Here is a 26,025-nt window from a genome sequence, read left to right on the forward strand (position 1 = left end):
GCGGCGGCGGCGAGGGCGGACCGGGTCCGGGGGGTGGGGTGGATTGCGCCCGCCCGCGAGGCGGCGATGGAGGCCGCGCGGTGAATGGAGCCCGGCGGCGGGGGCGGCGCGGGGCGCAAGAGCGGCGGCGGCTACTACTCCATCTTCCCGCGGGCGGTGTCGGCCGGCGGGCGCGCGGCGGAAGGCTGGCGGAGGAGCCCCTCGGACAGCGCCTTGTCGCGGGTGGTCAGCCGCCGGGCCTTGAGCGCCTTCGCGCCCAGCACTCAGTATCCTCTGGCCGCGGCCGGCCGGCCGGGCAGACGGGTGGGCGGGCGGGGTAGGAGGGAGGCTTTCGGGAGGCCTCAGGCGGCTGCCCGCCTCAGCCTTTAATCAGGGGTAGTCAAACTGCGGCCCTCCAGATGTCCATGGACTACAATTCCCAGGAGCCCCTGCCAGCGAATGCTGGCAGGGGCCCCTGGGAATTGTAGTCCATGGGCATCTGGAGGGCCGCAGTTTGACTACCCCTGACTTTAACTTTTTGAAAAATTTGAGGTGTAGGCTTAACAGGGCTTGTTGTTTTTTTTTCCCCCAAGGAGATTGAGGCGGCCTTTAGCAGCAGAACCACAAGTTGGAGTCCCAGCGGGCACCTTGGAGACCGACAGAGATGGATTCAGGGTTATCCGCGTTTGTGTCTGAAGAACAATAAAATGAAGACCAACGAAAATTTATTCGAGGCGTGAGGGCTCAAAATCTCACGCCTTGAATAAGTCTTTGGCTGTCTTCAAGCTGCTATTATTGGGCTCCGTTTTTGGGGTGTTACTTCAGGCCAACACGGCTGCCCACTTGAATCTGAATAAAATTTTGTTGGTCTTCAGGGCGCCACAGGACTCCCAACGTGGTTCAGTTTTTTGGGGCGCACCTAATATCCTGAAACATAGCCCCCTCCCCCTTTTGTTTGTATTATTATAAGAGTGACTCAAATCACACCGACACGAAGGTTGGCAGATCCAGATTGGGAAACTCCTTGAGATTTGGGGGGGGGGAGCCTGGGGAGGACAGGGACCTCAGTGGGGTACGATGGCAATGGCTCTACCCTCCAAAGAAGCTGTTTCCTCCAGGGGAACTGATCTCTGTGGTGTGGAGTGATCCCCAGGTCCTGCCTGGAGGCTGGCATCCCTAACCGACACAGAATTAGTGTGCAAGCTTTTGAGTCCTCCAGAAATTCTTCCCCCAACAAGGGTACCCTCTTGAACTTGTGGCACCTTTAAGAGTTTTGTTTGGTACATATTCTTTGGTGGACTAGATCTGGCCTCTTGCATCTTGTCTAGATGGCTTCGTAGATAGCTCTTGTCCACCTAGCATTGTGCTTAAAGAATATTTATTAGTTTTTCACCGTTTTTTAAAAGATGCCACAAGGCAACTGTTTATTACTACTGGTTGGGGTCATTTTGGTTATAGTCTCCATAAAAGATATTATATGGCTTAGGTTTCTGAGTTTTGTTTTGGACCAGTGCAGATATTGTAACCTCTTTTCTGTTTACTGAGATTGATTCTTCTGGTAAGCCATGCTGAAGAAAAAAATGACACAACAGTTGAATAATAAACTTCTTTTAATGAATCCGTTTTCAATCTCAATACTTGCAACACAATATTCATGGAGCTCAGGTTGAAACTGATTAATTAAGAGATATTTATTATTCAGCTGTCATGTTCCTTTTTCTTTGATTTTGGCTTCGTAGGATCAACTGGTCTTCATTTGGGTAGCCATGTTGGTCTGAAACATCAGAACAACGTTTGAGTCCAGTGGCATCTTTAAGGCCAACAAAGCTTCTGGCTTTCATGTGCATGCCCACTTATTTTTCTTCATTCCTCTTTTCAGTGTATCAAAGAAGTGGGCTTGCACATGAAAGTTTATACTCAGAGCAAAACTGTGTTGGCCTTATAGGTGCCACTGGACTCAAACTTTGTTCTGCCTACTGAGAGTTAGACTTAGCCACTGAAATCAGCTTTTCTAAACCTATCTAACTCTTGGCATAGGGTCAGAGTGTATATCTCACCAGGTTGAAAGTGTGAAATTAATCAGACAGGTATTCAGAAGTACATGCCTATCACAGAGATTCATTCTTTGGTTTCACACTATGTGGCAGTAAACCCAGGTTTGTGTTCAAGAGGAAGCCAGAGACAGCCTTAGCTTCATAATGGCTTTGTACACTTGTGCTTCTCAAATAAAAAAAAAACTCATAATATGTGTAGCAAAGCAGAGAACTGGGATTGCATTGGGCTTCCAGTCAAGTGCATGTTTGGTGGCAAATTGGAGTTTGTTGCTGTGTGGTATATGGATGGTGAGGTCCCACAGTGCAATTCTAAGCATGCACTCTCAAAAATAAAATCCTGTGAAGTTCAGTATGGCTGACTCCTGACCGAGCGTATTGAGAATTGCAGTCCCAGGGAACTTGCAATAAATAGTCTGCACTTTTTGCAGACATGCAACTGACCTTCATCCTCAATTCGCAAACTGAGATTTGCTTTTGATCTTTGAATACCTGTTCTTAGTGGACCGAATTGGAGCCACAGGCTGCAAGTCAAATAATACTGTTCTGGGAATAAGTCCCATTGAATCAAAGTTGGGCTTACTTCTGAGTAGGTGTGTTTCAGGTTGCTCTTCCAGGCTCTGTTATGTTGTCAAAGGCTGAGAGAACAGTAGGAAACAGAGACTCTTATTGATTTTTTTGCTAATACACAAAACTGTCGGTTTACCTCTGAGCTAACATAGCTTGGGCTTTACTGCCAGGATGCTATGCTGAATGTCTCTTGCGTTGAACCCGGCACAGTTGCTTTCCAGCCAGTTTTATTAACATTTTACATCAGAGGTGGGAAGCGTGTGTTTTCAGAAAACCAGCAGAGAAGTTAAGGTTGCAGAGGAAAGGACACGCAGTAATGGGTTTAAACTACAACAATATAGGCTAGATATCAGGGAAAAAATTTTCACAGTCAGAGTAGTTCAGCAGTGGAATAGGCTGCCTAAGGAGGTGGTGAGCTCCCCCTCACTGGCAGTCTTCAAGCAAAGGTTGGATGCACACTTTTCTTGGATGCTTTAGGATGTTCTGGGCTGATCCTGCGTTGAGCAGGAGGTTGGACTAGATGGCCTGTATGGCCCCTTCCAACTCTATGATTCTATGTTGTTGTTGGACAGGCACATTTGAGAGCATGCTGAGCAGTGTTGCCAGCAACCCAGGGGCTAAACTTAGTCTTTTAGGTGGAGAATGAGCCCGGCATGCTGAGCAAAAATTGCACTGCTGTTCTGCATGTGTGTCAGGGATTGTCTCAGATGCCTCATGCGTGGTGGTTTTAAAAAGTATATTTTTGGACCAACAACAACAACAAAAAGCCATAAATGTGTCTGTGTTTCGGAATCTATAACTGGGGTAGGCATCCCTATTGCAGAAGCCTGGGTAGTTATAGCTAGGCTGATCTTATCAGAGTTCTGATCGTATCAGAGTTCAGAAGCTAAGCAGGGTTGGTTATGGTTAGTACTTGGATAGGAGGCCAACTAGGAAGTCTAGGGTTGCTGTGCAAAGGACCACTTGTGTGTATCTCTTGTCTTAAAGCCCGTGGTCCTGAGGCAGCGCAGAGTGACTCCTTCTTTTGTTTTGGTTTTGCATTACAGGCCATATAAGATGCTGAATGACATGGAATTAATTACTGTTAATTTCAGTGGAACTTAATTCTATTTAAGTGTGCTTAGGTTGACTCAGCCTTCCATCCTTCCGAGGTCGGTAAAATGAGTACCCAGCTTGCTGCTGGGGGTAAAACAGTAATGACTGGGGAAGAGAATGAGTCTGCCATGAAAATGCTGGAGGGCGTCACTCCAAGGGTCAGACATGACTCGGTGCTTGCACAGGGGATACCTTTACCTTTAGGATAATTATATATACTGATGATGATGTCAATGGGGGTTCAATTAGTTGGTCAAATATTTAAGAAGCAGGACTGGGTTTCATTTTTTAATGTGCTGTATACATTTATTTCCTGTGAAAGGATTAATGGAAATGGGGACATTAAAAACTTCATAAATTTAATTTTTTTATTTAGATCATAAGCAATTAACTGGGGTTTCTGGGGGATTTTACCACGGAGTCCATTGTCTTTAACGTCAAAAACAGAAATCTAAGGATTTTTCTTGAGAGGGACTTATCAAAAGAACGTCACGACTTGCTAAAGGATCAAAGACAGCTTCACAGTCGAGCGCGAAAACATTTTCTAGAAACAAATAAACGAAGGAGGTATGCAAGTATAGGTTACGTTTTTCTATACTTAAGATGTTTTAAAAAGGTGCAGAATATCTGTGATCGTTTGTTTACAATAAGTTTCCAATGTGCTTCTAAGGGGTGAAGAAATGTGACATTTAACTGTGATAATCAGATTTTTTAAACTTCCTTTATAAAGCTTGATTGTTTGACTAGAATCATAGCGAGCAAGGTTAACACTCTGAATATTGCTGACCTTTTAAAACTGGTGCTAAGCTAAATCATAGTTGGAGGGTAAGGTATCTTGTTAGCTTTCTGTTACAGTACTGGTTTACCCTGGTGCAATCAAGAAATGTGCTGAGTTCATGACTTGAATCCACCTGAAATAGTATATGGCCAGGTAATGAAAGATTCCGGAGTCTTTTATTTACATTGCTAACCTAGCATATTCTTTTTGATGTCATCCATACTTGTCTTAATATAAGAGGCTTTGTATTTATAGTCTCAATAAGGGGCAGGAGGGGTACTGCAAAATCGCAGCTTTGCAAGGGAGGTTGAAGAAGGGTGCAGTGAGAAGGGATTTGACTCAAGGAGTTTCAGGCTAGACATGGACCGTTGAAAACCCTGAATGTTGCTGGGATGCCATGTTTCAATTGCCTAGAGCAAGTGTTATGTGTAAAGAATAATTACTTTAATGCTGATTTCTTGTCACGTGCTAAATAGTAAGTAGATCTCTGATCTGACAGCTGCACAGGGGCTTTGTACAGATTATTTGTTAGATTATTTTGAAGCTGTGGTAGCTTGTAATGCTGTGGTAAGAGTGTTGACTGGAACACAACATAGTTTTCTAGTTATGGACAAGGCTACACTGGCAGCTGCAATGCCTACCCGTTTATTTATTTTTAGTATTATCAAATGTATATCTTTCCAGTGTCAATTCAAACTGTTCTTTTCACCTTTAAAGCCATAAATGGAAGTGGCAGAGCATAGAGCTCTTTGGGGGGTATAGACAGTGAGGTGGTCCCTCAGGTACACTGGGCCCAGACCACATATGGCCTTGAAGGTGATTACCAAAACCTTAAGTCTGATCCAGAATCACTGAGGTGTTTTTTTTTCAGATTGGGGGGGGGGGAGATAATTCGATGTGGAGCAAGCCTTGGTCTGTAGTTAGATTAATTTTTGTGAGCGTGAAATTTGATGTTAAACATTCTTTTCTTTCTGTGGGAAGGAATTAATACAAAAAATTGTTCTTTATCAATATATCTCAGGTTATTTCAGGTTAGATTTTTGATGTTTCAGTCCTAGGTATACAGAAATTGGAAAACAACTTCAGCGTTCCAATACCGTCCGAGTTAATAGTAGTTAATGCATTACATCCCTTATTTCCCATGCTTTAGTTTTGCAATATCAGAATACACTTTTGCTATCACCTGGATAGCCCAGGCATGCCTTCTCCCAGCAGATCTTAGAGCTAATTAGGTTGACGCTGCTTGTTATTTAGATGGGAGACCCAAAAGCTGTTTATCCCAGTAGCATGGTTCCAGGGCCCTGAGGTACTGTACAGTTAGGGGGGCTTCAGGCTGTGTTTGTTTAGGGGGTCTTCATACTCATGCAGCTTGCGGACCACAAGAAGAGAAAAGGGGCAGTGTGTGTGCTCTGTTAGTAACTGGGCATGCACATTGCTCATTGAGTTCAAGATAATACTAGTAAATAATAATCCTTAACACTATTTCGCTCCCTTATATATTTGGGAAACAGCCTCCTGGGAGGAGATTGTCCGGAGCCCTGTCCGTCCAGGTCCACCCTGATTAGCCCTCCTCTCCCAGCTCCCACCCTCCCTCCTTGCCAGCTAGAAGGCTTGTGGCTGCAGCCTCCATTGTTGCCCACAAGGAGAGAGGCAATGACAGGGCTTTGCGGCCCACAGGTATACTCCTGCTGGGAGGGAGCGGTGGGGGGGAGCTTGCAGCCTTCCTGCAAACAAAGCCCTGTTGCCACCAGTGGGAGGGGGGTTTCCACTCCCTTTAGCCCGCTTTGCGGGCCAAAGGGAGCCGTGGCCACCCTCTCACGCTGTCCTGCCTGCCACCTCTTTCAAAGCCCATTTTTTAAAATTGGGCTTTGATACTAGTAATAATAATATTAACACATTTTTATTTCTATTCCACCTTTCCCTGGTTGGCTCAGGGCAGGTAACAACTGACTTTGAAAACATACAAATAAAAAAACATTAAAAACAAAAAACTTAATGTTTTCATCAAAGTGAGGCTGTTGGTTGCTTCCAAAATTCCAGCTGTCCTTCGAAAGTTGCTCCACTGTTATTTGTGTAGCACACACTAGTTGTGCAAAACTGCAGGGATGATCGGGAGTGCTGTGCAGCACAGATGCAACTCTTGTCCAGCCCAGGCAGCTGATCCTCACCAAACCCCAGTTGTCACTAGAAACTAGTATCCCTCCTGGACCAGTGGCCATGCAACAACTCTCAGTTCTGCTTGTGACTGATCAGAATGGTTGCAGCAACTCCAAAGTAGTAACACTGTGTGATAAATGAGGGGTAGCCAACCTGTGACTCTCCAGAAGTCCATAGAGTACAGTTTGGCGACCCCTTCCATAGAATGGCACTTTGTGGTGAGGAACTGTTGTGACTGCTGTAAATAGCTGTACCATAGTTGTTGGCTTCACAATGCTTGGGTCCAATGCTTGGGTCCATATGGAGAACAGGAGCCATTACAGTGCCGCCACAGCCTTGGATGTGTGTGCAATAACCTTGGCACCTAGTTTTAAGAGGCAGGATCCATGCTGTTCACGGTATCTGCAAACTGCCAAGCTTGAGACATGGGTTGTAATAAGTCTCTAAAGTATGACATTATTTTGGGACAGGAGGGTTTAAGCACAAAAAAAAAACCTTAACAAGTCATTTTCAAAAAGACCACTTGCAATTTCATGGCAATTGTTTTTATTTAAAAAGTAGTTGTTCTTAAATAGAGCCCTTGAAGAAAAATGGAAAGAAGAGGAAGAAAAAGAGCAAAAATTTAGAGAACACATCTTACTGCAGCGGAAACTCAAACAGCAGGAAGCCACTGAAAAGTTTCAGCGTGGCCATCTGCCATACGCACAGCGAAAGAGAGGTTTGTACACTTTAAAAGATGCTTCTAATGTGGACAGTCTGAAGAAGTATGCCAGGCCATTGCAGTTTAATGGCTACCAGATCAGTGACAGGCTCTTTTGACTGGTTAATTTCACATTTGTTCTTGTGTTGCAGAAATTGGCTTGCTTTGTGAGCAGAACTGCATATTTTGGAGCGGGCATCCCTATGAAATACAATAAAAGTATTTCAGAATCTCCTTTCAATTATTTGACTCCATAAATTTCCCTTTAACCATCCACCCCGCATTCACATTAGATTTATTGTGCATTACTTAGTTTAGCCTCAGTGTTTATTATTGGAATGAGTGCACACTATAAAAATAGGGGGCAATTTTAGCACAGTCTGATCTCTCCGTCAGCTTTCCAAGGGTGAAGCTATGCAATGTGGTATTTCACTTAAATATTCTTCTCTAGACTGGCTGTCACGAATACACCAAAGTCCAAATGTGAGTTAATGTTTCCGACTCACTCATCAAATTGGGGAGGGGGAGAGAGTTGGTAGTGGTGCATTCTGGCCTTGCCAAGTTTTAGATTTGTGGTGGGATAGGGTGAGGAAATAATAATTCTCTGGTAATTGATTTAGATATTCCCAAATCCATCAACATGAATTAAGGGAGGGGCTCCTCCCTCTCCTCTACACTATTTTCCCAATCCAGGGGAAGCATCATTTCCCACTGAGGGGGGGGGGCTTCATGTACTGAAGTAGGATTGCATTGTAAGACACAGTGAGAAGGAAACAAAATATTAAGTACTGAAATGGAAGTTGTTGGGGTGGGATCAGTCTTTTGATGATTAACCTTCAGTCTTTTAATGTTAAGAACTTGACATGTTTGCAAACTACTTTTCAAGGCTGAATCTCTCTTTTTTTAAAAAAAAGTCCTAGTGCAGAGAAAACCAGAACCTAAACTGGATGAGGCTTTTGGAAAAATTCAGATAACTGGTTTACAGTTGCCACTGTACAGAGGCGATAGCAGGTAAACTGTCTGTTTATTTACCTCAAATATACAGTCATTGCAAGAACTGTATGTTAATTTGAGGGATTTTTGACAAAACGTCTGCCATAAATCTCATTAAGATGGCGGAAGCAGAGGTAACAGCACATGTCAGCTACAAAGTGGGCTGTGTTTTTTTAACTTGGTAATATTTGCAGACACCTGGGGCCATTTTAAATATTTTTGTTATCTGCAATTGTCTCAAATAGTCCACTGCATTCCCCTGAAACGATTTTTGGGTTCCCCCCCCCCCTTCAGGGTAAGTTCTCAATACTTTCTTCACTTTTGCTTAATTCAGTGTTTCTTCCTGTCTCAAATTTGTTTATTATATGTTTCACCCCTTTCATTCACACTGTATATGGCCTTATAATCTTCATAACGTAACCTAACGTAAGCTAGGTTAAATTGAGACATAGCGTAGGGCCCAAGCTTACCCAGTAACATTTGTGCCTGAAAGGAGATTTGAATTTGTACCTCTCCGAGTCCAATTACATGCGACTAGAAGTTCTGTATATAAACTCTCCACTTTGTTTTTTTAAGCAGAAATATCATGGTGGCATATTCCAAAACTGAACAGGACTGTGGTGTTAGGGGAGAAGGACTCTAACCTTCCCCCCATGTTGGTCTCCCAATCAGAAAAGGCCCCAAGGAACAGCTATTTGCCCCATTTGAACAAATATACAGGCACTTATATCAGATCCTGTATGCTGCCCCATTGAATAAGTAGCAGCCACCTTTGGGGCCTTTTCATATTGGAAAAATTTACACCAGAATTCCTGTTCAGAATTCCACATATCCTTGCATTTTGTTTTGAGTTTTAAAAATCTTGGGATCCCTGTATATGGACCCTCTAGCACAGTGGTTCTCAACCTTGGGGTCCTGACCCCAAGTGGGGTCACCTGCACCCTTCTGCGGGGTCGCCAGGACAGGTTGCTGCCACCACAGCAGCAGGTGGTGCCGGTGGCCGGTGGTGACAGAGCCATGGACCTGGCCGCCTCCATGCCGCCTCAAGATCGCTGAGTGCCTGCATGCACACCTTCACACAAGCGTGCGTCCCTGTGTGCGCGCACTGCCGCCGCAGTTAGAGTCGCGGTGTTAGGGCGGCTGAGATCCGCTGCTCTAGCATCACATATAATTGCACCTTCAGGAACAACTTCACATTCTCTGTTGCGGTAGAACCCTAAGTTCCAATGTTTGCTTTTTTAAAAGAAATTCTCATTTACTCACTTTCATGGCTTTCTCTCCTGTTCTCTCTTTTTTCAGTACTCAGTTTATTTTCTCCTAGAGTTTTTTTCTTATTTTTCAGCATCACACCTTCATTTCCCCTTTTACTTTTCACTCCCCTCCTCCCAGCAATATCTCAGGCACTTTCTTGTACATAAAAGGGTTTTGGAAGATCCCTGTCTTTGTTATTTATTGTGGCACCAAATTCTCTGCTTTCAGACATTTCACATCTTTTAGACTCCTTCAGGACATTGTAGATTCTTAACAAAATATTTAACAGTGCAATCAAATACAACAACAACAAATCTTTCTAGTCGGGTGACCATTTGGGATGAATTTCCTTGGCAGTGTATTTTCTTACAAGTGCCACATACAGCTATGAAATGCTTCAAGTTGTTCCAAATGTTACATTCTGAGTATCATATCAGTTTTCTAGGAAATTAATATGGAAGTTTGTGCAAATAACCAATAAGAAAAATAGCTCAAAGTAAATTTATTTTTTTCATCCCTTTTAAGAACTAGTGACACAGCGTCCTTGGCAACCCGAAATGGCCCTTTTCAGTGGAAACAAAACATGGCAAAAACTGGTGGTGATAAAATAATGGAGGGTAATGAAAGGGCCAATCTGGATAGAAACCACCTTCATATACAACAGAATTTGGAGGAAATGCAGCAGCAGCTGCAAGAACAGCATCTCAGCAACCTTCAGGTATCGTAAGCAGAAAATTACTTTCTTTCCCAACTAAATGCTTCAATTCACAGACCACCTGAGCAGAAGTAGCTCTTTGACTGCTTAAGGCTATTGATTTCAGTGGGAATACAGCAGCTCCAGCTCCAGCATTCTCTTAAGAACTCCGAAGCACAGGACTTATGAAAACAGGAAGCACAAGGTTGCCATGCACACCTGGCATATTGAAGGGACACTCCATATGGCAGGGGTAGTCAACCTGTGGTCCAGGTGTCCATGGACTACAAGCGTTTGCTGGCAGGGGCTCATGGGAATTGTAGTCCATGAACATCTGGAGGACCACAGGTTGACTACTACATAGGGCATGACCAAGGCATTCCTGATCCTTGCCAGATAGGTTTGTCCATTTTGGGTTGGGAAACACCTGGAAACTGGAGGTAGAGCCAGATATAGGTGGGATTTGGGATAGGGGAGGGACCACAATGGAGTATAATGCCATGGAGTCCACCTTCCAAAACAGTCCTTTTTCCCCAGGGGAATTGATCTCTTTAGCCTAGAGAGGAACTATAATTCCAGGGGGTCCCCTGTTACCACCTGGGGACTGGCATCCCAATTGTCAGATCTCTATGCTGGGTGTGTCATTGTGTTTTGTAGTCTGCCTAGCTATTCATAGAGAGAAGAATAGCTTTTTTTATTCCTTGCTTTTCACTGCGTGAAGGAGTTCCGTAGCGGCTTACGCTCACCTACCCATCCTCTACCCCACAACAGACCCCTTGAGAGGGAGGTGGGGCTAATAGAGCTCTGAGAGAACCTAAGGTCACCCAGCTGATTGCACGTGGAAGAGTGGGGGATCAAACCCAATTCCCCAGATCAGAGTCCGCCGCTCTTAACCACTACACCATGCTGGCAGGGTGAGGATCTTGGAGCATCCAATGGCCAATTCCATTCAAGTCGGTAGAACAGGCCTGTAATCTTTATTAGTCAGTTACCTGGCTGCTCTCTAATAATTGTGCAATAGTCCAAAAAGGTACTGCTTGGAATGAGGAGCAGGGGCTGAGGAATGGGGTCACAGTGCACTCTTAAACAGAGCCACCCTTTTAAGCCCATTCACTTCAGTGGACTTAGAAAGGTGTAACTCTGCTTAGGATGTCACCATGAGTCTGCTCCTCAGCTCCGGGGTATTATTTAGTTATTAGCTATAACAGTTTTTAAAACATACTTATAGTTATTAAAAGTTTCGAAAACACTCATGAAAGCTTCAGAGGGTAGCCACATGGTTTCTGCTGCAGAACTGTTAAATTCAAGGCCAACTAGATTTTCAGGGAAGAACGTTTCAAGAGCCTTCATCAAACATGAGTAGGAATGGAGATCCTGTTATCCAAGACAGAAGATGATGTGGCTTTATTGAGGGAATAATTCATACAGTTTTTTTAGTTTTGGTTTTTGAAATGATGTCATATAATTTCCTTTTTAAAGAGTTAGCAAGTTTTTACTAGCTGTTACTAATTCAGAACAGCAAAAATATTACAAATCCGTATTTTGGCAAGAAAATTGCATATTCTGTCATTGTAGTGGTATACTACAGTCAAAAAAGTATCAAAATCAAATGAATAAATAAATAAATAAATAAATAAAATCAATTCACTGCCTCTGTTTAGACTCCCTTGGAAGGTAGGATCTGTACTCTGGATAGTCTAAATCTACAATAAATTTAGTGGATCAACTGGAAAAATTAATCGGACCAATTTCTTTTGCTTCAACATAGCTTGCCACTAGGGGCCGCTGAGTGTTTTCAAGTAAATCAAGAAAAGTTTGACCTTCCCTTCTGGGGATTATTAATGTGTTGTAGAGTTTAACAGAGAGGCAGATAGCAGTACGACACAATAAATGTTACGTGTTCATTTAGTGAATGATGCTTTTGTTATAATTTTCCACTTGATGTAATTCTTTGTTATAAAGTATTGTTGATAAGAAACAGTATATACCTGATTCTACTGCTTATGTCAGTCACAATTATTGCAGCCAACCGTTGTTTGTGTAGAGGACTTCAGAGCTCAAACTGTGCATCTTTATATTATTAAGTACTGAACTCCATCCACATCTCATTTCAGGCCCATAAAGATTCTTAAAAAAAAATAATTCAAGCCAGTAAAAGATCCATGCAGGCTTTGCTAACCACAGTAAAAATTTGTTCCCCACTGACATCCCTAAAAACTAAATCTATTTTAACGATAGATTCAAATGGGTAGCTGTGTTGGTCTGAAGTACCACAATAAAATCAGAGTCCAGTAGCACCTTTAAGACCAACAAAGATTTATTCAAGGCGTGAGCTTTCGAGTGCAAGCACTTGTCGTTCTTAAAGGTGCGACTGGATTCTGATTCTATTTTAACAAGTAATAGTGCCTATAATGTGTGTTTGCCTGTTGGTTGCTGTTTTGAGAGAGGTAAACCCTTTTCAGTCCATTGAAGTTAGTGGTCTTAGAAGGGCATAGCACTGAGTGGGATCTCACTGTTAATAAATTTAAACTGCTCTTGCAATGTTAGATATTTTCTGGGTTAGGACTACTAGAGCATTTCCTAGGTAGCCTATTGACTAAATGTGCAGCATGGTAGTTAATGTATTTTTGAAAAGAAGTATCTGGCTAAACCACGTGAAATCAGATATAAAATCAGACATTCATATCCCCTCCCCCTTGTGCAGGCCAGGCTCCTAGAATATAAAGCAAATGGGGTATTAGGAGTTTGTACCCAGCTTGGTGTGGTGGTTAAGTGTGGGGATCTCTGATCTGGGGAACTTGGTTTGATTCTCCACTCCTTCACATGTAACCAACTGGATGACTTGGGTCACAGTTCTCTCTGAGCTCTCTAAGCCTCACCTACCTCACAGGGTGTCTGTTGTGGGGAGAGGATGGGTAGGCTTCGAGACTCCTTCGGGTAGTAAAAAGCAGTGTACAAAAAAAAAGTTCTTCTACATATAAAACAGGCTGGAGAAGTCAATTTTTAAGAAGGAAAGAAAAAGACTCCTTCAAGTAGTAAAAAGTAAAATACAAAAAACCATCTCAGCTCTCACCCTTTTTCTGAAATTGAAATCAGTGTTTCTATGCAGATACCTGTTAAAGAGAATTGACTCTTTGGGATTTTTAACGCTTCTGACCATGCTTGGATACGGATGTTCTGTATCTCAAACACTTTCATAGAAATGTAGCATGGCTCTCCAGAAGTACGACAGCTTCCTATTAAAGCCTGTGGCTTGTTTTTCTTTTATAGCACACGTAAGGCAGATAAGAATGTCTGTAACATCTTGTCTTTTGGTGAACTTCAACCCTCAAATACAAAATACAGTCGAATTTCCTCAGTTTTCATCTAAGCTGGTCTAAAAACTTAAAGCGGCGATGTGCTCATAATATTCATAATCCATTTGCTTTTCTGTCGCAGAGTTTTCATCAAGAAGTGAATGAAATAGCCAATTCAGAAAGCACTCCCAGTGCAGATAGCCTCGAAGCCGGTGACCAAATTGAAAGCTTTGCAACACCCAGTGATGCTTCTTCTGCGTCGGCCCATTTGGACCCCGCATTACACCATTCACAGGACTTACATGCTAAAAACAAAAGTTTCTCTGATTATGATAACATGACTTTTTCTAAAAACCAACATGTAAATAATTGGCTCATGAGTTTAAACACCTCAAATATCCAAAGAAACTCTCATTTTCATGATATTTTAGTTAAACATAATGTTATGATTCCTGAGGAGCAGGTGTGTGGTCCTGATCAGAACCCCTCCCTTCCAAGTGCATCTGAACAGAAAGAGTCCAAGGGATGTACTTTTGATGAAAATCTAGCCTTTATGCAAAATAAAAGAGGTGAAAAATGCACTTTGTTGAAGAATCCATCCTCTGGAACAGTTAGCACCGAGGATACATTAGCTACTGATAAACCTGTACTCATATTCAACAAAGCCACAGCTCCCCCTGATCCATCTCCAGTTGCTTTAGTACCAGAGAAGCATTCTGAAGTTCTCCAGAATAACAGGACCTCATTAGCACAGCCCCTCAATCCAATTGCTGCAACACCTGTAGCCTTTCCTACTGGACAGTGGAGGTCTACCACTCCTTGCAATAATGGCCTCTCAGTAAATTATTGGCAGAAGGGAAAAGATGTTCGTGCAACCAGGTGTACTGAAGACACAGACGGTGCAGCAGGTGCCGAAATGGAGAAATACGTTAATCATATTAACGGTGAAGCATCATTGTTCGATGGCACGTATAGGAGCAACCTTGATCAACAGAATGACAATGTTTCCTACGGAAACTTTGCCGCAGCCAATTTACCCAACCAGGACCATCAACAGAACGGCAACGATAAGAGAAAAGTAGTGAAACTGCCAAAAAGCATTTTGAAGAAAGAATCTAAATATGAGCCTAGCAATAGTTTCAAAGCCCTGGTGGTAAACAGAGGGATCAGATTTGGGAATCAGCCTGTGTCTGCTATCAGGGACAGTGTTGAACTGGCTAAAACAAAAGGGAAAGACACCGAGTTCCCAAGAAACTATAAAAAGATTAGATGGTTTGATGAAATTAATGGAGTACAAGAAACTGACGATAGTGAAAAGTGTTCAGAGCAAAGAATCACTGAAATACCTCGCGTGCCATCCCAGTCTTCCGGTGTTTCCATTAAAGCCACAACTTCTAGAACAAATCTTAGAAGCATTCCATCTTCTTGCCTTATTAATTCTGCTTTTCTGGAAAATGGGCAGGATCATATTCAGAAATCAGCCAAGCTTGCTAATTCTGGAGGCTCAGAGAGAAATGCTGAGACTCTGATTTCTTTTGAAGCTACAGGGTATCATATTGCTAAGCAGGCCTGGATGACATCAAAAGGTGACGAAATTAAATCTCCATGTATTGGTGACCTTAAAAGCCCCAAAACCAACCCGCGCAAAGGTAGAACAAAAATGATCAAAAGACCAAAATCTGCCAAAGCTTCAACTTTCACCTCCAAAAACCGAAAGGGCACCATTATCCGACCAAAGTCTGCCAGTGAAGCCATCAGTGTTACGAATACTCAGGGGAAAATCATGGTGCCTCATCCACCGTACTTATCTGTAGCAGACGAAAGGACGGATCAAAGTGGTAGCTCACTTTCAAATGAAGATCAGGATTTGAATCACGACACTACAGACAACCCTTCCCTTCAGAATGTTTCTCATGTGGGCCCTGAGAGGCCATCCGAACCTCCATGTACAGTCACGGGTGATCCTTTGCCAATGACCAGTCAAACAGCAAATACTGCTCAACCAGTTGAGCGGGACAATAATGCGATAAAAAGAAGCCCTGTATACTCAGAAAATGGATTGTGCGTGGATCGCACTGCAACGGATGAAGAAATAAAGCATTTGTGGCAAGGAGTGCCCAATGGACACCCCCAAAAGGATGGGGCTGCTGGTAAGGTTCATCTCAGTTCTTGGTAAATAAGAAAGGTTTGTTTTTTGTTCTTATTTCCCCCCAAATAGAAGAAGACCATTCAGAGGAACATAAAGAAACTCTTTGTTTCAGGCATATCAGGTCATGTTAACCTTGGAAATAACAGATTTGTAACAAAAGACAGTTGAGGCTGGCTTAAGGCAAGGGCCCATCATCATCCCCACCCAACAGATCACCACTTATTCATGAATTTTATTCAGGCTTCTTCCCCAAATCCAGACTTTCTCAACTTCTTATGGCTGAGAAACCCCTGAAACATTCCTCAGTCTTCAAGGAACCGCAGAAGTTGCATGATGGTGCAGAATATGGTTGGGGAGCATAGTTGTGTATATGCCTACCCATCCCATTGGAGGGGCATGTCAACATGAACATATATGGTCATATCGCCAATAAATGTTTAACAATTAACTAGCTCCCACTCATTTAGGAAACCCTTCCAGGGCTATCAAGAAACCCCAGGGTGCCATGAAACTCTAGTTGAGAAAAGCCTACCCTAATCCGTTCATCCCTTTCAATCCTTGATCTTCTCAGTCCCAAAGGCCTCTAGAGACTTTTGTCTGACAGGAAAGCAAAACTCCTGAGGAATGTTTAAAAACAGAACAAAAACAAGCCGTTCATAGAGGAGAGGAGGCACATATTTGGAAGGGAGAAGGATCTTGGGTGAAAGACATAATTTAAAAAAAAAAAAGACCTTTGGGGACTGTTTGAGGATATTTCTGCCCGCAGATGGGAGGGCGTTTCAGCTGTCAGTTTTGCCCCATCCAAATGATTTATGCAGGTGGTTGCCCCACCCCTTTGAAATTTGTGATTGGTGAAACACTATATATTCTCCAAATTCCAACAAATCAAAGTTCATGCATAGAATAAAATAAGATTGATATGGATATTATAAAATAGTATGGATGGATAATATTGAATTTTAGAATCGGATCAGAATTTGATATGTGACTTTGCTCAAGAATATATCGCCTTGCATCCCACTGTCTGTTTTTGACAATATTTAAGACATTCAGAAGACCTTGGAGCACTAGTGCAATTTGCCAGTTCTTTTCTTTTGCATGGCTATTGCCAAGATGCATTATAAACTGGTTGTGAAACGCCACCCTTTTAAAAAGCCGTTAGGGAGTGGTGGATAATAAATCTAATAAATTAATATAACAATAACAATAATACTGCTTTCCAGAGGGGAGGGGCTTCATTTTTCAGGACCTACTAGTCAAAACCTGCCTTGGCGACATAGAACTCCCTGTGCAGTTCTTTGTGTCCAAGCTGGGTTTTTCAAAATGTTACTTATAGTTTTCATTCTTCAGTAAATTACTTAACTGTACAAAATCTTAATGAAACAATACTGGGGGGAGGTGCTGATAAAAATAGATGTGTTGCTAGTATCTATATTAACAAAGTGAGTGTCTCCTAATGTAACACATTGCAGACCTGTCAATCACTACGTTGGCAGCAGAGTCTTCCTGAAAGGAAGTATTTTGGTTGTCATCTGACGTCATCCTGGCTATCATATTGTAGCGATTTCTGGCACAACAGGGTTGAAAGAACATGTGCTGAGAGAATACTTAACTGTCAAACCTAGTACATGCCTGTGTATTCGGTGCAATTAAATTGCCTATAAATGTGCTCCATAACTATTCTTCTTAGGATTCAGTCCATACATACCTTCAATGGCATATAAAATATGTAAAACAGTATGACTGTTTATGCACTGGGAACTTCACTGCCCCAGCTCCCGTGCAGGAGCAAAAATCAGGGGCAGATGAGGAGCACCGGGCCAAATGCTCCCCCGTGTGGGTGCAGGAAGAGGTGAGGCAACCTGCTATGACTAAAACTCCAGCCTGCAGCCCGGCATGAAACCTCCAGTGCAGAAACGGTCTATGAATGTAAAATCGATACAAAATCCCAATATGAAGCAGAATATAAAAACAGCATCACATGTATATAGTTTCAAGTAAGCAGTTTGGAATTGACCTTGATACCTGTCTCTAAAAAATTTGGAAACTACTTTTGTGGCATTAAGGATTTGCCGGCATATATCACCTTTGTTTGCATTAATCTTGTTCTGCAGGATGGTTGAAAGAAATTTCTGGCAAGGTACCTTGTGAATAGGGCATTGTAATATTATGTGTGATATCGCATCAGGCAAACCCATACCACAAAGCTTGTATATTAGATGCATTAGGCTGCCTGTAACTATGCTCCATAGCTATTCTTGGGATTCAAGAAATTGGGTAGACTCAGGATAAGCACCTGTAATCACAGAACAAAAAAAGTTATCTCCATTTTAAAGGATAACTCTTGATTGAGATCCGATGGGTAGAGCTCATAATGTAATTTTAGACATCGTTTTATCTTTCACTTCCAGGGGATTCGAAGCATTGCTCTGTACAGCCCAATAATTCAACCAACGGGGAGTCGCAGCCTGCTAGAACTGGTGTGCCCCACATCACTATCGATGGTGGCATTCTGATAAATGCTGTGAAACCAGGTCTTAGGGTGAATGGATTTTTTTCTTCTCAGCCAAGCAGTAAGGTCCTTCTTTTGTCAGATATTTATGCAGTTATGTAAACACGCATAGTGAATCCCAACACATAAAACCGGGGCAGGAGTGTGTATAGTTGAAGCCTAGATTGTCAGTCCTTTCAGTCTCTTAGCTCTGCATACAAGCACAAAGGAGCCTGTTGGGACAGAGTGCCTACATCCCAGTTTAATAGATATTCAATATGTACATTCTGCCATACATTTTAAAGGATAGAATCTAGGAACTTGGTATCCTCGTGAAAAAGATTGACCGTTTAGTTATATTGCTGGTTGAGAAAATGGTACTGCAAGTCTATACTAGTGAACTGGAACAGGCTAATTTGTTTATTCTGCAGCTGTTTGTTCTTTACAACAGCACTTGACAAATTTCAGACTCTAGGTCACCATGGCCCCTAGGGATTTCCTTGTGGTGCCTGGTGTTTTCAGCAGGGATTTTATTGTAGCATCCCTTGGCAAGCCTCGGTTTGTCCAAAGCTCATTTCCCATCACAGTATGTTTTGTTGTTGTATGACATAACAAGGCATGTGCGGGAAGTTCTTGTCAGTACTTGTTCGTATGTCAGCTTACCCTTCCATGGAGGTGGATGAATTCATTTCTTAACCAGCTGCATCCTATGCTGGTTCCAGTGTTCATATAAATGGATTTTTAAAGCAATAATGAAATTATGAGAAATTGGGGGAAAGTTAGATTAAGATTAGGCTTTGGTTGTAGTGATGACAACCAGCATTACTCCCATATTTACTTACGCTTGTGTCACACAAACTTTATTTATTTTATTTATATTGAAATATTGAAATTTATGTACCTCCCTCCCAGCTCAGGGCGCTTTCCATCATAGATCACTGTGGCTAGGTGTTCCGGGTCCAGGTAGGGTGCTAGTAGCTTTGCTAAGATGGCAGAATGTCATTAGCATTACCTTGGGCCTCCATTGACAAAGAGGCATCAAAGATCTTGTGAAGAGGCTAGGTTTAGGCTTTGTGGTTGCAATGATTTGAAAAATGTAGTTATTAAAATACAAAAGCTTAAAGGCTAGAAAATGAGTCTGGCTCCTACATTTTGCCAACGAAAATTTGTCAAGGCTTGGCTTACAAGCAATGTGGGTACTGTTATTAGTGAAAATGGATGTGTGCATTTGTTCCAAATTTCAATTCTGATCTAAGTAGCCTTAAGAATCGACAAGTATGCCCTTAACTTTCAGCCCCATCAATTAAAAGTGCCCTTACTAATTGAAATTAACCCCAACTGATCAACTAAATCAGTTTATTAATTTATACCTCACTTTTCTCCCCAATGGGGACCCAAAGCAGTTTATATCATCCTTCTCCCCTCATTTAGCATTTCTGCATCTCCGCCCTGTGAGACAGGTTAGCCTGAGAGAGAATAACTGGTCCACGGTCATCCAGCAAGCTTCCGTGATAAAGTGAGGATTTAAACCTGGATGTCCCAGATTCTAATTCAGCACTGCAACCACTTTTCAGTGCTTCTCTCAACTTCAGTGGGTTTATCTAAAGCTTTCAGCCCTGATTGCCATTTACTATGCCAAAAGAATGTACTTGGAGCAGATTTTTAATTGGTGGGGATGAAAGTTAAGGGCACGGGATCATAGGAAAAAGAGCTAGCAAAGATCTACAAATTTGAGACCTGTAGGTGTTTGCTGATCAAATGAGATAGTACTGGTCACAGAGGACCCAGTGGCCGGCTTGGCATAAGGCAATTTCATAGGAATTGTACCATTCTGTACTTTTTCTCCTGCAGACTCTGTGCTAATTGTTTTACTCCCAGAACATTTAAGGGCATAAAGTATGTAAAGTACTGTGCATCACTTACCAAAGAAAGCGTCTCAGTTGTTATCTGAGGCTGATTCCTTAGCGCTTCTTATACCAGATGCAACTTGGTTTGCCACATAGGATGAATCTCTTTTCTAGAGATGGGCATGAACCAGGAAAACGTAATTTGCTTCGGTTTGCCTCATTCCTGGTTTAGAAACCATGAATTGTCATGAACTTTTAGGCATAAAACGTTGGTTTGTGATGCAGTAGAACAGCCCTGGTGTGCTAGAAACACCATTTTGTGATGACTCACAGACCTGGTTTGCTAATCTGGTGAGGTACCTTTTAGACTGCAGCTCTCTTTGGGCACACCTGTGTTGGTTAATTGGTTCAGGTGAGCCAAGTGGGCTGGGCTGGGAGCTGCACCTGGAGACTGGGCAGAGGAGTAAGCGGCTTCTGCAAAAACCTTGGAGTCTAAGCCCTCGTTTGTCTGTGACTCAGTTTCTTTCTGCTAGTCAGAACTCTCTGCCTGTTGAGCATCTTGCTGAGCTAAGCTCTCATCCAACTGAGGCAAGGGGTCCTGTCAAGGGGTCCTCACTAACAGAGCCTGGACTCATAACACATTTTTCCAAGCAGAGCACAACAGTTCAGTACAGAAAACCCAGCAGACCCCTGTGCTACTGTGGCACTGCACAGTGTCCACAAATGAAGGCCAGCAAAGGGGGAGGGAAACTTCCCTTGACAGTGACAGGACTGTTTCTAAGTCTGGAGAATTCCACCACCTCCTTGCTTTGAAGTTTAGTAAACTTTTTTTTTTAGTAGACACTCTCTGCAAGTCTATCATCCACAAACCTCCACAAACTCCTTTGAAAAGGTTGTAGTGGTTGACCTGCCATGAACTTTAGTTTGCTAACCACAGAACGGCCAAGGTTTGTCAAGAACTTTAGCTCAAGAGCCAGTTCAGGCCCATTGCTAATCTTCACTTGGACCTGCCCCCCATTTGGGGTGATTTTCCTTGCCTGACCATGGATGGCTGAGGATTTCATGGTCAGGACTAGTAAGAGGCATCCCATTCTTTGCATGGATCTGCTTCAGCAGTTTCAGCACCTATAAAGCAGGGGTCCTCAACCCCCGGTCTGCGGCCCGGTACTGGGCCGCAAAGGCCATGGTACTGGGCCGCCAGCAGCCGCGCCTTCCTCCCCCCCCCCCCGCAGCGAGAGGGGGGGAAGAAGCAGGCACGGCCGGCAGCACGCCAGCGACGCAAACGCGCATGCGCGGAGCTGCCGCGCGCACGTGTTTGCGCCCCCTGCTGGCAAAAACGCGCACGCGCAGCACCTCTGCACGTGCGCGTTAGCGCCACCTAGTGGCGAAAACGTGCATGTGCGACAACTGCGCGTGCGCGTTTGCGAGCGGCGTGCGCGTTTGCGAGCGGCGGCGGCCGGGCCGCCGGCTCTCTCCAAACCTCGGAGGCGGTCCCCGACTACTAGAAGGTTGGGGACCGCTGCTATAAAGGACACTCATATTCAGCAAGAAGTTTGGATTGGCAGAGGAAATAAAGGAGAGGAAAAACAATGATGTAGTGATAAGAAGACAAATAGCGAGAAGCTAGAAAAGGATTGTGTTTGCTGGTACTATAGTGAATGAACTTAAGGGTGGGTGTATGCATGTGGAATAAATGAATGTGTGAACAGTTATACCTCCAGGTAAAAGGACTGGAAACCGCCATTGCAAAATATTAAGAATCATCATCAGCCATGCATTTTTAGAAAGATGATTTGACAATCTGCAGAAAGTATCTGAAGTTGCCATCTAACCTATTTGGCATTTCTGACAACGAAAGTTTAATAAATCTTGGTAATCTGCATATTAATTTCTTCTCTTTCTGGGGATCACTGCAGGTTTATATAAACAGGGTTTTTAATGTAGTTTGTTATCTCTTTCAGACGCTGTTTTAAGACGAAAAATACATTATGATAGTATTGAAAATAAGCGCAGGGCTCTTTTAGAACAGAGAAAACAAGTAGCGGGATGGAAGGCCTCTTATTTTGGACAGGTATGTTTGAGTGAGAAATGGTGGACTGATGGGTTGCTTTTTTGTTTTTTTGAAGAAGGTGATTTTTATATTATGTTGCAAAAATAACAAATAATACAGTGAAGAACATTTTAAAAATTACTTTGAATAGAAGACAGAGATGTCTCTTGCTCTCTCTGGACCTGTTGTTCCCACCACTATGGTACAGTGGAAAGTGGGGCTTCATCTGGAGGGAACCTGACATCTGGTGCAGGTGTGTACTGGTCATTGTAACCTGGAACACCTGAAGACTTCTCAGCTGGTTGAGCTAGAGATCAATCCACTGGGCCCTCTTCTCCAGGCTCAGTTTCAAGGTCACCTACATTCCAGGGTCTCCAAAAAAGTGGGCGGTTGCCTTTTCCCGTAAACTGGAGTATGTTACCTCTCCAACAGAAGCACAACCAATAGCCGCCTTGTCTCCAGAAACATTTGTTGCCACTCAGCACCCATTGTCAGATACAGATTAAACAAGAGCAAGATCCATTTGTGCAAAGGCACCTCCAAAGCCTATGAGATCCATGAAAAAATGGGCAAGCAGGGTTCGCTGAAGTCCAAGCTGTTCTTACCCACCAGGGTTGAGTATATGTACACCTGGGACATTGAGGGTGGAAGTACTATAACTAGTCCATAATGCCTGCTGGACCCTTTGGGTGTCATAAAGCAGTACATCTCCTCATTTGCAAGTTCTGGTGGCCCCAAGTTCAGAGTAATGTGGCTCTGTATGTGGATTCTTGTGAAGCCTGTAGATATAGTGTATACAATACAGAGAGTGTGGCGTAAAAATGTTCCTTGAGTAGGTAATAAGTGATTGGGAAGGCCCAAAAATCCAGAAAGAGATTCAAGAACAACTAACACTTGCAATAAAAGGTCATTTTATTAACCAGCACAGCAATATTTCTTTGTGATGTTCCAGCTGTAAGAGCATTTATAAGGCAGTATAATCACTTTAGAGCCTCTTGTAGCACAGAGTGGTAAGACAGCAGACATGCAGTCTGAAGATCTGCCCATGAGGCTGGGAGTTCAATCCCAGCAGCTGGCTCAAAATGCGTACCCAGCTTGCTGGGGGGTAAACGATAATGACTGGGGAAGGGAATGGCAAACCATGGCAGTATTGAGTCTGTCATGAAAACGCTAGAGGGCGTCACCCCAAGGGTCAGACATGAATTGCACAGGGGATACCTTTACCTTTATAATCACTTTCAGTCAGCAGCATAAGTCTCCTTGCATTAATGTTGCCTGTTCCTATTGATAAAGTTTGGCATCCCCTCAGCATAACAGGTTACTGCATATCAACCGTATTGCAACAACCTCTGTTAGAGATGCTTTCTTGTTCTGCTTATTGATAACTGCACTATTTGCCCTATGGTTCAGAACCATGTCCACAGTTGCTGACCTATTTTTTAAGCAGTATTAAATTCATTTTCATTTTTTAACAGCTGGATGATAAAAACTGTTTGTTTGTTTTCTTAACAGAACTCAATGCAAGCCATGAAGTTAGCACCATCTCAGTCTGCTTCCGAGCCAGTGCATGCCACAGGCGGGGTTGGTCATTCTGACGAAGGTAATGCAACACATTTCCATCCGTTACTACAGGTATTTCTTCCTTGTTTCTAGGTACCCTGTGCCATTTCTACTCCATAAATACCGCCAAGGTATTTATATCAGTAGTATGTTTATGTGTTTTACAGTGCAATCCAAAGGTGAGTCTATAAACTCCCTAGGTACAAGGCCTTTGTTGGGTATCCATTTTCTCTGCTGAGAGAACGTAAAACACCAACTAGCTATTGTGCCCACATCTTTGTCCTAGGATTGAATTGTCACTTTGTAATGCCAAGGGGGGAAAGGGTTCTTTCTTTCCCTTGTCCTTGCTGTGCATCTGGTTTAGCCATTGTGAAAGCGAATTTTATTTATTTATTTATTCCATTTATATACCACCCTTTTGGTATACTTGCCCAGGACAGTTTACAGCATCAGTAAACATGATACACAATGAAAATAATACCCGAAACCATTTTAAACCACCTTTAACTAACAGCAACATCATCTCAATTACACCTAGAATCAAGTGGGTGGCCGTGTTGGTCGGAAGCAGCAGGAGAAATGTTGAGTCCAGTGGCACCTTTAAGACCAACACAGTTGTATTTGAGGTATGAGCTTTCAAGACATTCCATTGTATCTGAGGAAGTGAAAGCTCATACCTTGAATAAAACTTGGTTAGCCTTAAAGGTGTCACCGGACACAAAATTTGTTGCATTACAGCTAGTATGTCCAGTGAATAGGTCTGCTGCCAGACTGATGTAAACATGGCAATGTTTTTTAAGGGGGGGGGGTGCATTAGATGTTATTGAATCGCTAGCTCCAACCAAAAGCTTGGCAAAAGAGCTCTAACTTGCAAACACTGCAGAACTGTACCAGTGCATGCTGCCAGGTTTATAGTTCGGTGCAGACACAATTATAGCAGAGCCATAATCCACACTTGGTAATATTTAATATTTAAAAACTGGAGTCTTGGTCAATAGGCTATTTTATCCATATTAGTTTTATTGTTTTTAGGGGTTTTTGAGGATTTTATGTGATTGTGACCCGCCTCGAGCCTCTTGGGGGAGGCGGGAAATAAATAAATAAATAAATAAATAAATAAATAAATAAATAAATAATAATAATAATAATAAGTATTCAAACTGCAGCCCTCCAGATGTCCATGGACTACAATTCCCATGAGCCCCTGCCAGCTGGAGAGCCAGTTTGGTGTAGTGGTTAGGAGTGCGGACTTCTAATCTGGCATGCCAGGTTCGATTCTGCGCTCCCCCACATGCAGCCAGCTGGGTGACCTTGGGCTTGCCACGGCACTGATAAAACTGTTCTGACCGGGCAGTGATATCAGGGCTCTCTCAGCCTCACCCACCCCACAGGGTGTCTGTTGTGGGGAGAGGAAAGGGAAGGCGACTGTAAGCCGCTTTGAGCCTCCTTCGGGTAGGGAAAAGCGGCATATAAGAACCAACTCTTCGGGGCTTTTTGCACGGCTTCAAAATCGCACAATGGTTGCCAATTGGAAACGCTATTGATTTGCCATAACGCACGACGTCGTAGACAATCTGCAACACTCCTGAAACCGATCAGCAAAAAGCGCTTCGTTGTAGCGCTTTCAGGGGAATCCCAAAAAGTGGATTCACCCTCCGGAAAGCGCTACACTCTTGCAAACAATCTGCAACACTAGCGATAAAGACCTGTGCGTTAACATTGTTGCGGTTTCTTCAAAGTCCCTCCTCCTGAGCCTGTCCTCCAAACTTTCGGCGAAGCGATCGCCATTTTTTTTTCTCCGAGCGAGCGGGGATAAACGCACCAGCGAGCCTCTTTCTGTTTAGAGGCTTCCCTGGCTTCAGTCCTTCACCTTTAGTCACTAAGCACAAACCACATAAAAGCCCGTTTGCTGAAATAAAGTCCCTTTATTTTTTACACATTAATTCAGCCGAAAATCGGGCCCGTGAGAGGGGGGGGGATTTTTTTTTTATCACTCGAGGCAGCGTGGCAACGATCATACGATCAAACGACAGCTCAAATTAGGCAGCTGGATGGGTCTCTCCGTTGCAACGAATCTACACAGATTCGTTACAATTGGTCTGTTTTTTTTTTTAAAAAAACCTTTCTTAAAGGGAAAGGGGCTGTTTGGGAGCATGCTAACGGCTGCCCATTGGCTGCTTGACGGCCAGGGGCGGGACGAGCTTGGAAATAGCGCTTCCTTTTCTGCCAAGACCGGAAGCTGCGGGAAACGCTACAAAACGCAACTGGATTCCACTACAAAGGCAGGTATGCATAACGACGAATTCCACTATTTTAAATGCCGATTTTTCATTCAGTGACCAATTTGCAACAAAGATCCCGGTG

At 43.2% G+C, this 26,025-nt stretch overlaps 2 protein-coding genes across 6 annotated transcripts in view; one reads left to right on the forward strand and one right to left on the reverse strand.

The window, feature by feature from the left end:
* LOC143839468 (uncharacterized) overlaps positions 1-26,025 on the reverse strand; it is a 197,554-nt gene that overhangs the window by 107,531 nt on the left and 63,998 nt on the right. The gene's annotated exons all lie outside the window — the stretch shown is intronic.
* The window catches only part of CEP126 (centrosomal protein 126), a 29,619-nt gene continuing 3,596 nt past the window's right edge, over positions 3-26,025 (forward strand). The window contains exons 1-9 of one of the 3 annotated variants that reach the window (XR_013231713.1): positions 3-266; positions 4,143-4,262; positions 7,206-7,348; positions 8,245-8,341; positions 10,100-10,292; positions 13,707-15,714; positions 18,125-18,255; positions 22,013-22,122; positions 23,614-23,701. Coding sequence is in view for 2 of the 3 variants with exons in the window: in XM_077341510.1 (XP_077197625.1) it covers positions 85-266; positions 4,143-4,262; positions 7,206-7,348; positions 8,245-8,341; positions 10,100-10,292; positions 13,707-15,714; positions 18,125-18,286; positions 22,013-22,122; positions 23,614-23,701 (3,103 nt within the window). In the remaining variant the exon portion in view is untranslated. Of the gene's footprint in view, positions 267-4,142; positions 4,263-7,205; positions 7,349-8,244; positions 8,342-10,099; positions 10,293-13,706; positions 15,715-18,124; positions 18,287-22,012; positions 22,123-23,613; positions 23,702-26,025 lie in introns of those variants that run through there. The other 2 variants (XM_077341510.1, XM_077341511.1) reach the window with 2 other exon arrangements.

The sequence above is a fragment of the Paroedura picta genome, chromosome 6, assembly GCF_049243985.1.
Source record: "Paroedura picta isolate Pp20150507F chromosome 6, Ppicta_v3.0, whole genome shotgun sequence".
In the NCBI taxonomy this organism is placed as follows: domain Eukaryota; kingdom Metazoa; phylum Chordata; class Lepidosauria; order Squamata; family Gekkonidae; genus Paroedura; species Paroedura picta.